The sequence below is a fragment of the Seriola aureovittata genome, chromosome 2 (genome assembly GCF_021018895.1).
Source record: "Seriola aureovittata isolate HTS-2021-v1 ecotype China chromosome 2, ASM2101889v1, whole genome shotgun sequence".
NCBI classification, from domain to species: domain Eukaryota; kingdom Metazoa; phylum Chordata; class Actinopteri; order Carangiformes; family Carangidae; genus Seriola; species Seriola aureovittata.
Window position 1 is genome coordinate 10,481,104 of NC_079365.1, and position 12,370 is coordinate 10,493,473.

The window sequence follows — 12,370 nt, forward strand, 5'->3', positions numbered from 1 at the left end:
CTGGTGGCTGGCAACATCAACGTGACAAAAAACGGCAACTTATACTTGTTTTGTATGGATAAAAAACTTCTTACTTTCTTACTTTTGCACACAGGCAGGCTAGCTGTTTTTCTCTGCTTCCAGTCTTTATGCTAAGCTAAGCTTAGCGTCATATTTAACAGTCAGGCATGAGAGGGTTGTTGATCTCATCTAACTCTCCATGTAAGAGTAATTCCCTAAATGTCAAACTATTCCTTTAGTTTCTCCACAGTTGCTGTATGTAGGTGATGGACCACTGTTGATAGTCAGTTGCAACTACGGTCACAGAACTCATTCACTCAATTTTCTTTTTTTAGCATATGTTTTGGTACCGATATCATAAGCATACATCAAAGTATTAACATCTGTTCTTGCATGTATGTAACAGTCTGTATGTTTTTGACTTAATCCTCCAGGTGTGGGACCAATCGTCTGTTTGAGATACAGCAGAGCCACATACCCAGCATGGACAGAGAACTTCATCTTTGGGAAGGGAAAGGAAGAAACCAAGAACCAGTGAGAATGTCACCAACTCATGATGAAACACTGCCACACATCTGTTTTGCCTGACATCTAAACTGAAAAACCCCACAGAGGAAAAACAACTGTAGCTGTTAGAACAGAGAGAGAATGAGAGAAATAAATAGATGTCATTAGAATCAGGTTATTTTCCTCAATGAACTGACCCGGGTCAATAAAGGTCAACAAAATGCCATATTAACAATTCAAGCAGGTTTTTTTGCAGTGTGTTTCAGTATGTGCTCTATCCTCTGAGAAGGTAGTAATTTGATTATATTTCCTCAACAACAAACAAAAGAAGATCTGGCATATAAGTTCTCAACTGAAGACTTGACTCATGGGTTTCGCTAGTTTCAGTTAACTCCAGACAGTAGAGACTACAATAGATAAGCACAGCAGTAGCAACTTTATCTTACAAGGCAATGCCTGAATATTTTCAGTCACTAGTGATAATGGCAGAGGTTCACTCTAAATAGCATTAATACAACTGGCGCCTTTCCACACTCAGCTCTGTCCACAGTAGCTACAGTTCAGGGCAGGAGAGTGGTGTCCATCTAATAGCATTTCTAGCTCCAGCCCTGCGCTGACAAGTCAACACACAATCATTTTCAGCATATTACAATCATTCTCTGCTAACCTCAGTCTCCTGCCGAGACTTTGGTTAGTTACAGTGACACGACTTGGCTGGAGCACAAACAAATTGAAATAATATTTCAATAAATGAACCCTCCCCGCCCTGTAGAACCACACACCAGATGATTGTCTGCCCTGGGATAGGTCGACACTAAAACTGCACTACCCACAATCCCCAGCAGCGATGGAGCAGGACCTTTCTAATCCCTCAGAACGCTATCTGACTGTAAATAGACAAGACATAATTTTATATATATTGAGAAGGAATTTCAAGGCTGGATAAGCCATGTCTATTTTTGTTAAAGAAAAAAAGTGATTACGTGTCCTCTTGAATGTCCAATGAGTATTCTTTTAATATGTCCAAACGTCTTTTATCAAGTGAGTGATTGTATCTGGATCCAACTCGTGTATGCATTTCCATCTCTCAATGGCAAAACCTCAGTGCTGAATTATATGACAGGAGGGGGAAAAAAGATCATGTTTGAAGCTTACAACATAGTACTTGAGCATTTCTTTTTGTATAATGTCCCTTAATATTGTATATAACCCAAAACTGTTCAAGGTGAAGATGAAAATAATCTTTGTTTTTTTCCTGATTCGTCAATGGCATGGATATGTATATCTGAAACGAAACGGAGTGTTGTCTTCTTGCTTCTGCCTCATTTGGGTTATATTTTTATTCCACAATTCAAGAATGAAGCACGTGAGTAACATCTCCTTTCTTTTAACTACTACCTATTTGCACAGTAAATTCTTATGATTATAATTACTAAAGCTCTTGTTTTTTTTTCTTCTTTTATTAGGACTGTCTTGGCAAGTTAAACATCCAAAATCCGTCCACATTTATTGAGCTCATTGAACTGATCAAGCTGATTTTATTTCTATTTGTCATAGTTTGACCTATGGAAATGGAATATTTTAGTGGTTTTTAGTAATGTTTTTAGAGTAGAAACAGATGAGAGGACACATTTTAACTTGCCAAGTGTGTCTTTCAACAGTAGGGCGCTCAATAGGAGGATTGTTCTGCAACTTTCTGATTCCACTCTTGTTCTTTTTAGATGTAGGAAATCTTCCTGAATGTATTTAAGCCAAGAGGCTAGAACAGATTCATTGGTCACAAATGTTCAACAGAAAGCACCCAATGCTACAGATTGCACAAGTTTTCTACAGGTCTTGATAGGACTCTATACAAAAGGGTTTCCCATCCTGTTTTATCTTTGTTATATTCTTATTTTCTTTTCACATGATCCCGAATCACAGTGCCGTAACGCTGGATATGATGTTGATGTCTGCTAACAAATGTTTTATTAGCGTTCCCTGTAGAGATTTTGTCACAGAATATTAAATATTATAACCATTGTCTTTCACTTCTAATTTGCCTTCTTATGTTGTGCTTGTGTTAATTTAAGTTGTAGACAGAAACTTGTCCTTCACACTCGTCATTATTAACTCTATAAGGTAAGAGCGAAAACTGGTCATGTTTGAAGCTCTTTTCTCTCATTGTGCTTTACAATCAACACTCACACTTGAGTCTGCCAGTGAAATGACCATTTGTCCATGTCCATTGTGCTAGAGGAGGTTAGCCTATTTATAGGTGCCTGATCCTAGCGCTCAGCCAGTGCGACAGTGGCCTGCCATTCCAGTTACAGTAGCTGCAGCGGCTGCTCAGATCAGAAACTGAGCAGAGCTGAAGTTTTCAACAATAGCCACGGCCTCGTTGGTTAACAATAACTCGTCTAATTCTAACCTCCTTGTACACACTATACTGTGAGATGACACCACTGACATCTGCTGTTAGTTCATCAACAGCATTGTGTTTGACAGTGAGTGGACCCAGTGCGGCGGGGGGGGGGGGGGGGGGGGGCTTTCAGCTCCTGTCTTTATTTAGATCACTCGCCTGTGGTGTTACCTCCTAACCCCGGCTCATTCAGCTCATTTTCACACACTGTCACTTTTCTTGACCTGGGAGCAGCAAGTGATACTGGACGACTTGTTAATGGCGCAGAGGGACACGGCACATTGTAAGGACGTGTTCAGTGCCAGCAGTGTTACATTTAAGCATGTCGCACCTACTCCTGTTGACATCGCTGAGCTTAGTTTCACAAGCTCTTTAATGCTGACACCGGTGTAATGTAAGAGGTAGATCAAAGACCATCTTTGTGGCACATAAAACCTGTTGCCTTTTTCTACTAATTTTCCCTTTCATGACTTTAAAAGGTCCGGGTTTTCACCATGTGGTTTTGCTAATATTTCCCAAAAATCAGATTTCAGTTACTTTGAAGTTAAGTTGCAGATCATCTAACCACTAAAACTTGGGCCATGGTGGTAGTTTTTGCGATCTACAGTCTTCAGCAGAGAAGAAGCCGCTGGAAGAGAGGCAGTCAGACATTTCATTGGCATGAAAGTCAGCAAGTGCATTTACCTTCACAGAATAAATGAGGGCCCATAAATAGTTTTCAGTATGTGTGCTGTGCCATATCGTTCCATAACATTGTTGGAGAAAGGTAGGCCAACGCCAATCATGTGAAGAAGCGTGTGAGAAATGTGACAAAGGTTGGCGGTAACACGGTCCTGACAGGTCAATAAATTATACTTAATGAGCTGGTGATTTCTACACACTCTCATCATGCCTTTTATTGAATCCGGATACAAATGATTGGTACATGGATCAGAATATAAAATCAAGAGTTGATAAAGATTTTGTTGGTGAATGTAGATAAATTCTAGCTCAAAATTTCAGTCCTTGGATACAGGCTTTGATAGCTGAGGGCTTTTTTTATCTTTGTCTTTTTTTTCCAAATATAAAAATCTTTGAAACTTTGAAATCCACCTTTTGAAATAAACCTCTATCTTTTCATCTGTTGGGTTACAAAACATCCATTTCAAAGTGTTTTACCTGTGAACTACATGCTAAGTACGGTATAGACTATATATAGAAATAATATTTAAAAAGATCTGCAGCGTTTATTCATTAATCCAAGGACTTTGTTTTAAGTAGATGTTCCAAAACATAATCCCTCATTTACCAGAAAGACCATCCTGCCACAGTGGAGGTGGTTGCTATGAGACAATATGAAAACCTGTTAATTTGATAAAATGTAAAACAAACAAAAAAAACTATTTAATCTATAATAAAGACATATATAGAGTATTTCACCTGCCTTTTTACCAGCTACATTACATCGTCCAATTTCTGAAAATCTAAGGAGTAGAAAGGTGAAAGATGAGAGACTGCAGTCCAAAAAAAACACGAGATACGTTTTCTATACCTTTTCATCTTTGCAGTTACAATATCACTTTGATTGTGTTAATACCATTGCTGCCTTTAGTTTAGACATGTCAAGACAGTGGTCTGTGGACTAAGGGCAGTTTAAAGTGATTAAGTGCTTTAACCTTCAGTCTGCTCTTGATATTCTAGACCAGTTATTCCACTCTCTTTGTCCAATGTCAATCATGACAACACCGGGCGACGCGTTTCTACAGAGGGGTGTGTGTGTATGTGTGCTCTTTTTGTGAGCATGCAATACTGTATGTTCTGTATGAAGCATCATTTACCTGTCACTTCCTAAAGAGGGCATAGTTTATAAATATCATCCAGTAGAGCTGAAGGTTGGGGCTACAAAAGGCCACCCACAATCTCCCCATTGTTCACTGGCATCATTGTTGGTCTGACCTCCCAGCTGCTCAGCCATGGTAAGTCAGTGTGTGTGCTTTTTGATTGTGCAAAGATAGGCGTGGGGTGTGCTTTTTATTTAACTTCAAGGATGCTGCTTTTTATTTTGGACAGATGAGTAATTCAGTGCTCTCATCTCTATATTGCTTCACTTGAAACTAATATATTTTCTATTTCCCAGCAAATATTCAACATTTTCTGTGATTTATTAGCTTCAAGAAAAGATTAAAGCATCTTTGGATGGAAAGTAGCTTACCACTGCAGAGGGTCCACTTTTACCAACTTTTCACCAGCCATTGAATGCATCCCAAATTACAAGCAACATGTATTTTAATGGGATGTTTCATTTTGCATGACCTGCTTAAAGATACTGAAATTTTATGAGACACATTGTCGTTGCCTTCACATGATTTAGACATCCAACTAATTTTTGGAGATTTTGATCTTCATAAATAATAAAGCACACATTTCAACGTAGTTTATGCAGTTTTGAAAGATTCCCCTTTTTATGGACAACATTTTCTTTTATTAAGTCACACAGTCCCTTTTTATTTATGTTTTCATGTTGTCTGCCATGTAGCTTTCATTTAACTAGCATGTAGTGTCTGCCACATCTCTCCTCCTCTGCTTATGCCAAAAGGCCCCCAAGAAAGCCAAGAAGAGGACAGCAGAGGGAGCCAACTCCAATGTGTTCTCCATGTTTGAGCAGGCCCAGATCCAGGAATTCAAAGAGGTGAGAAGTGCTGAACCAATTTTTATTGGTTGATTAACATTTAGCTGAGAATGACTTGAGAATTGTGGAAAGGGTGTATGAATACGCATGTTAGCTCACCAATGTCGAGGATTACGATACAGGTTTTTCTTCAAAAATACACAGCAACGCACATGGCGGTCTCTATATCTTCTTCCCTCTATGTCTCTCCATTTCCATTGTTCATCATTGTAGTATGCCCACCTGTCTATTTTCTCCATCCCTGGATTGCCAGCAGTGAGGCATGTGGTATGCTGGTATGAGGGTCAGTGGTGCCCAGACATCCAGACTGTGTCATCAGTGATTAGGCTGCAGATAAACTGCTGGGCATGCCCTGGATGCCAGGCTAAACCCCAGGGGGATTCTCAGGTTATAAATACTTAGCGGTGTTCATCTATGAAGATGGCACCCAAAACATTTATGGGAAGAAAGAGAATATAAAATCAAGTGTGACAGCGTTTGGATTTTTTGTTTTCTTTCTGAGAGGTGGGCTGAAAGCAATCTGTTCGCAACTCATTTACATGTTCTGTGCTCTGACGTCAGGCCTTCACTATCATGGACCAGAACAGAGACGGCTTCATCGACAAGAATGACCTGAGAGACACTTTTGCTGCTCTAGGTGTGCTGTATATCACTCATATTCACTCTGATAAGACACTGTGACTTACAGTTTCCAAAGGTTCAACTCATGTTGAGCTATACAAATCCTTTAAACTGTGTTACTTATCAAATAGCTTTTTATTCACATTGAATGATTGGTGCCATAGGACGTCTCAATGTGAAACAGGAAGAGATCGATGAGATGCTCAAGGAGGCCCCTGGCCCAATCAACTTCACCGTCTTCCTCACCATGTTCGGTGAGAAGCTGAAAGGTAAGAGCACACACGCTAAAGATGAAATTTAAGGCATAAAAAGAAAATCTAAGAACTACAGTGTTCATTTAAATATGTTTCAAGAATTGTAATGGCTGTTTTAATGTATCTAGGTGCTGATCCAGAGGAGACCATCCTCAACGCTTTTAAAGTCTTTGACCCTGAGGGGAAAGGTGTGCTGAGGAAGGATTAGTAAGTGGTTTAACACACTCCACTCTCACACCACATCAGTTTGTAATATGCAAATGAATTACAAGGAGTGTTATGTCAGCTTTTACTCACAATTTATGACTGAGTCTGACTGCAATCATTCATCTTAGTACAAATCCATGAGTAAAGACCATTATGACCAGCACATTTTCTCCTGGTGTGAACACAAGCCACGTCATCTCACACTTTTTTTTCCCCTCTTTCCTGCCCAGTGTGACACAGATGCTAACAACACAAGCTGACCGATTCTCTCCTGAAGAGGTACATTGCAATCCTTTTTTCACTAATTATCATTATTATAGAAGATAGCTTGTGTGTGTGGGTGAGTCCAAAAAGCACAGAGGGATGAGCGTCATCATGACGATCATCTGCATTCACATCAGACGCAGTTTCATACAAAAAAAAAAAAAAGCAGCTCAGTGAATCATCACACCTTTTCACACACTGAGCTGCAGTATGAGTTGTTTCTGTGAGGGGCTAAAGCTCTGACAAAAGTGGTGATAATATCTACTTTCTGTTGGTAAGATGGAGCAGATGTTCACTGCCTTCCCTCCAGATGTGGCAGGAAACCTGGACTACAAGAACCTGGTTCACATCATTACCCACGGAGAGGAGAAGGACCAGGAGTAAACCCTTTCCCCAACGTATTCATGAAATAGAAAGTCTGTCTCTTGTCCGTACATGACTTGAAACTGACCCACTGCCCTTGAAGGAGATATGAACTGTTGTTTATTCACTCAACTCTTATGTTGGCTGCATTGCTTCTGTACAAGAGGATCAAAATAAGAGGATGTTCTCCCACAGGCCCCCAAAAATGGACAACTGACAGCATCAACATATTGAGCTCTCTTTCTCCCTTTCTGCCTTATCCACAGTATGTTCCCACATTCACCTGAGACTAATTAAATTATTTTCCTTATCATTTTGTACAGACTCAAAACCTCTTGCCTGTTTTTCATTGAAAGGATCCATTTGTTAGGTCTGTGCCTGTTCGTCTAATAAAAGTTTTCAAAGACAGTTGCCAGCCTATTTTCTCATACTGAATTTTGAAATGTTTTATTTGATGGGACCCCAAAGGCAGTATATGCAAAAGAGCCAGTAAGAGATGTTCAACATAGAATTAGTGCTTGAACACATGGCCATACCAGCTAATCTAAAATTCCATGTTAGGTAGTGAATTTGTGCACTTGAGAATAGCGGATGTGCAGTTGGTGGTCCTCTGAAATCCCCTCGAGATTAATCCAAAACACTGTGGCTTTGTATGTATGCGTGCCTCTGTATATTTGTGTGTATGCACAAAGTAAGTTGTGTGTGTGTGTGTGTGTGTGTGTGTGTGTGTGTATATATAAATGTTTGGCTACTGAAACAGGGGGCTTTAGTGAGACAAAACCCTGTTGTTATTTTGGTGCTATGATGATGTGAGGAGGGTAATGCTATACCGTGGAGTTTGGGCAGCAGGAACACAATAGGATGCCACCAAGTGATCCTTACCACCTTCACCTACTCCATTTGCCAGACCTTGGCAGGGTGATGAGGGGGGTGAAAATCCCTGGTTGCTCCAGCAGGATAGTCTGGGGCAGGGGGGTGCTGGCTTGTCAACCCCCAGACTAAAGCATTGTCTTCTGGGGAGGGGAGGAGGTACCTAGGGAGTGGTGAGGGATAAAGTGTTTGGATCAACTTGGACATTTGAGCTCACATCATGCGTCCAGTTTTAACAGTCTCTAGGAACAGGCTGTAGCCATTAAGAAAGGGGGATGTAGGTAGTAATAGCACATTATCCCTTTAACCTCAGTCATACTACCTTAAATGGATGACTGTTCTCTTGAAGCAGCTTCTGGTTGACTCTCACTGCTCTCACAACATAGTGTTTTGGCCATAACAAACAGCAGTTTTTAGTCACAAAACCCACTATATGCTACCAACTCAGCACCAAACAGCAGATTAACAGCACGGTGGCACGATTAACAGCTAAAGATCCAGCTATTTCCCTCAGAAGCAAGGAGGCTGAGCAGGCAACTAATACCCCCAACCCCCAGGATCACTGAGACACACAAAACCCTCCACCACGTTAAGGTGGTGATTCAAAATTTTGGCATTATTGTTTCTGAGGATAATGACCTACCTGCTAGAGAGAAATCCTTTGGGAGAAATCTCATATAGAGAAATGTTTTTATAGATTATTTTTCTCTAGTACTCAAACTGCAGGCTACAGCATTTCTCAGTTTCAAACATAAAAATTCTAAAGGGTCTGTGGTTTTTTTATTTTTTTTTAAAGATTTATTTTGGGCATTTTTTCCTTTAATGATAGCAGCAGTGGAGAGGCCTTTTAACAAGGTGAGCTACTTGTGCACCCCAGGTTCTTTGTTGATTGAAGTGCTGGGACAACGAGTAATGATATTAATATTGTATATGATAGTATAACAATACTGTTATATTAAAATTAATAAGATCATGTTGGAAATGAAAGTAAAAATTAAGCAGAACATTTCTGAAACATATAAGTCCTGAAATAAAATATGCCAAAGTGCACAGTTAATGGATATATTACAACTAAAAACAAGAACGCCATCTAAATAGAGTACTGAGTGGTGACTCATTGAATCTGAATGAGTAGTTTGTACATGATCACCCTCTAGTGGCCACTGAAGAAAATGAAAGATTAAATAAGTCAAATGGGCATCTAAAATGATGAACAAAGGTTGCAATGCTCACAGTATCCACAAAATTGAATTTACAGGCCTGCTGATTCTTAAATCTCAAGTAATCCCCCAAAAGCAAACCTATAAATCACCATGCAGCAAGATAAAAATGACAGCCAGTCAGACAGCTCTTGTTGAGATCACAAAAAAGGCATAAAAACCCTGGTTAAAGCATCATTAGGTCACTCACTGCTGAGCCCAACTAACTGCACAGCACACACTGTAAGTCCCTGTAGGAATATTACAGGAATATTACACCAATCATTGATTAGGGGAAGCATTTTACAGTGTGCTGATGGTGCAATTAATGCTCTCTCACAGAGGTTAAAATTGAGATTTAATACAGTGCTTCAGTGGCATTTAATCTGTAAAAATAATGGATGAATTTTCTGTGAGAACTGTTGAGTTGTCCTGAGTGTGGTACATCTGTTCAAAGAGGGCTGACTTTAACTGTGAGTAAAATGGGTTAGGTATCAGCTCTCTCCTCATCCAAGAGTATTAATGTACTATCTGGATTTAGCTTACATTGTATTGTGTGTTTGTATGTAAAACATTTTCACTTCAAATTTTATTTCCACGCTGTCTCTCTCTCTCTCTCTCTCTCTTTCCCTCTGCCCCTATAGTTCGCCTACAAAAAACATATTGGAGTGGATGATGCCGTCCTTTACATGCTCCACACGGCCCATTCTTACTTGGATGAGCCAGGTAGTTACATGAGGATTATGTTCTTTGATTTCTCAAGTGCATTTAACACCATCCAACCCCCCATCCTTAAAGACAAGCTGGAAGGGATGGGGGTGGATCCCTGCCTCACGTCTTGGATTGTGGATTACCTGACAAGGCTACCACAGTACGTCAGGCTGGGTAACTGTGTCTCAGGGACAGTGATGAGCAGCACTGGGGGGCCACAGGGGACTGTTCTGGCTCCGTTCCTGTTCACCCTGTATACAGCCGACTTTTAATACAACTCTGAGTCCTGCCACATCCAGAAATACTTGGATGACACAGCTATTGTGGCGTGTATCAGGAACGGGCAGGAAGAGGAGTACAGGGATCTGACGATGGCCTTCAGTAAATGGAGCAACAAGAACTGCCTCCTTCTGAACACCTCCAAGACCAAGGAGATGGTCATTGACTTTCGGAGGTTTAGGCCCACCCTTCAGCCAGTCTACATTCGAGGGAAGGACATTGAGGTGGTGCACACTTATAAATACCCAGGTGTGAAGCTGGACAGTAAACTGGACTGGTCCCTGAACACGGATGCCATCTAACTAAAGGGTAGGCAGCTATTGTGCACACACCAGATCTTATGGGGATACTGCTGAGTAAATGCATGACATTGTTTGGAAGCTCCTATTCATGATTACACGGGATATCATGAACATCCCTGGTGCTAATTAGAGGGGCTGTAGATAAAACACCAGACCAATTTAGCCATCAGTAACTTCAGTCATGCCCCTGTGTTTAAGAGTATTAGGCAATGCTGTCATAAAATTCAGCTCCAAATCAAATAGTTAGCTACTGAACTACAGGGTTATTTGTGCAGGTAATTTAGGGCCAGAATGTTTGAAAGCAAAAAAAGAACAAAATGCATGTAAATCAAAACCAATAAATGAGAAAATGAAACCGTAAACCAAGAACAAGAACACTGAACTGAGGATCAAAGAATTGAACCATGAAAGCAAAGGAGTGAAAAAAGCCTGATCATATTACATAATCGAAACAGGATAACTGATATCGACTGTCTTGTTTCTCCATTAGATTTATTCTTCACTTGCAGTTTTTTTTGTTTGCCTTCTGTCACAGTTGTTTTCTCATTCACATTTTGCCTCATTTATCATTCAGTAGACAGAGTAAGAGGACAAAAGCTGTGAGGCAGAGGGAAGCAGAGGAAAGCAAAGGAGACATAACCTACAACTGTGAGGAAACTGGAGTAAAGACTGGAAATTATGAATCCAAAAATGGCTCAAATATTCAAGGTAGGTCAACTACAGCTACAGGTTTCTCAGTATTAAGTCAAAGAGCAAAGTTAATTAACCATCAGTAAATTACAGTTATAGCATTCTAATTCACTGACTTGTGTCTATGAGGACTTTTTTATAAATTTTACTGTCCAACTTCAAGAGACTATGGAAAGTATATTATAATAATTATTATAATAAAGATGTAAAAATAAGAGGATTGTTTAAAAGTAGAATTAAGATCATTTTTTAATGTTGTTATTTTATATGCTGTAAAAAAAAATAAAAAATAAAAAAAGTTCTAAATTCACCGATAAGCACCGTCTCGCCCAGGATCTATAGGTAAAACTGTTAACACACACGGCTGCATCCTGGCAGACAACATCTTCAAGCTGATACTCAGTGTGCGTGGAGCCAGAGGGTGCTGGCTGTCGTCTTGGCCAGGTCTGGCCAGCACTGCCCCCTATAAAGTTAATAGTAAGGCAAAGTTAAAAAATTACAGTATAATTAATCTAATTAAGCAATATCACACGAGAGGGAGTGATGATGTACTGAATATCAGCAGTAAAGTCCCAGTACTATTATGCTCTATATCAGCACCCATAGAATACCTCACGTCCAATCAAATTACTTGATGAGAACTAACTGTTGTATGATGTGAATGAAATGTGAAAAAATGTCAGTAACCTTAGATGTAAAATTAAAATGAAATGTGGAAATATTAGTGCAGATGTACTGTATGTGTAGAAGTAGCTAACGAGTCAGTAATGCAACCTTCAAAAAAGAAAAACAGTATTGTGAAGTAAACAATTTGATTGTTTTGATTGGAAGAAAACATCTTGCCATTTCCTTGCGCATTAAAACTGAGGGATGTTCATATCTCCGTCAACTTATGTGTAATGGAGCTGTGATAGGATGTGGGTTCCAATACTGTCAATTAGCCTATACGATTAAATTAAATACCGTAGATGTTAGTTCTCCAAGTCTTCGCTAGATGTCGCTGGTCCCTGTGTGGTGGGGCCGGTGGGCAGGCG

The 12,370-nt window shown here is 39.9% G+C and overlaps 2 protein-coding genes across 8 annotated transcripts in view; both read left to right on the forward strand.

Annotated features, from left to right (window-relative positions):
* Positions 1-2,537, forward strand: part of cita (citron rho-interacting serine/threonine kinase a) — a 36,242-nt gene extending 33,705 nt beyond the window's left edge. For all 7 annotated transcript variants that reach the window (XM_056404134.1, XM_056404157.1, XM_056404150.1 and 4 more), the window contains one exon: positions 435-2,537. In XM_056404134.1, the coding sequence (XP_056260109.1) occupies positions 435-458 (24 nt within the window). In that variant the 3' untranslated portion in view covers positions 459-2,537. The remainder of the gene's footprint in view (positions 1-434) is intronic.
* A 2,291-nt stretch (positions 2,538-4,828) lies between these two features.
* Positions 4,829-7,679, forward strand: myl2a (myosin, light chain 2a, regulatory, cardiac, slow). Its single transcript, XM_056399793.1, has 7 exons — positions 4,829-4,863; positions 5,484-5,576; positions 6,138-6,213; positions 6,362-6,466; positions 6,580-6,658; positions 6,889-6,937; positions 7,202-7,679. The coding sequence occupies exons 1-7, from the start codon at positions 4,861-4,863 to the stop codon at positions 7,304-7,306; spliced, it is 510 nt and encodes a 169-aa protein (XP_056255768.1). The 5' UTR covers positions 4,829-4,860; the 3' UTR covers positions 7,307-7,679.
* Positions 7,680-12,370: the final 4,691 nt, after the last annotated feature.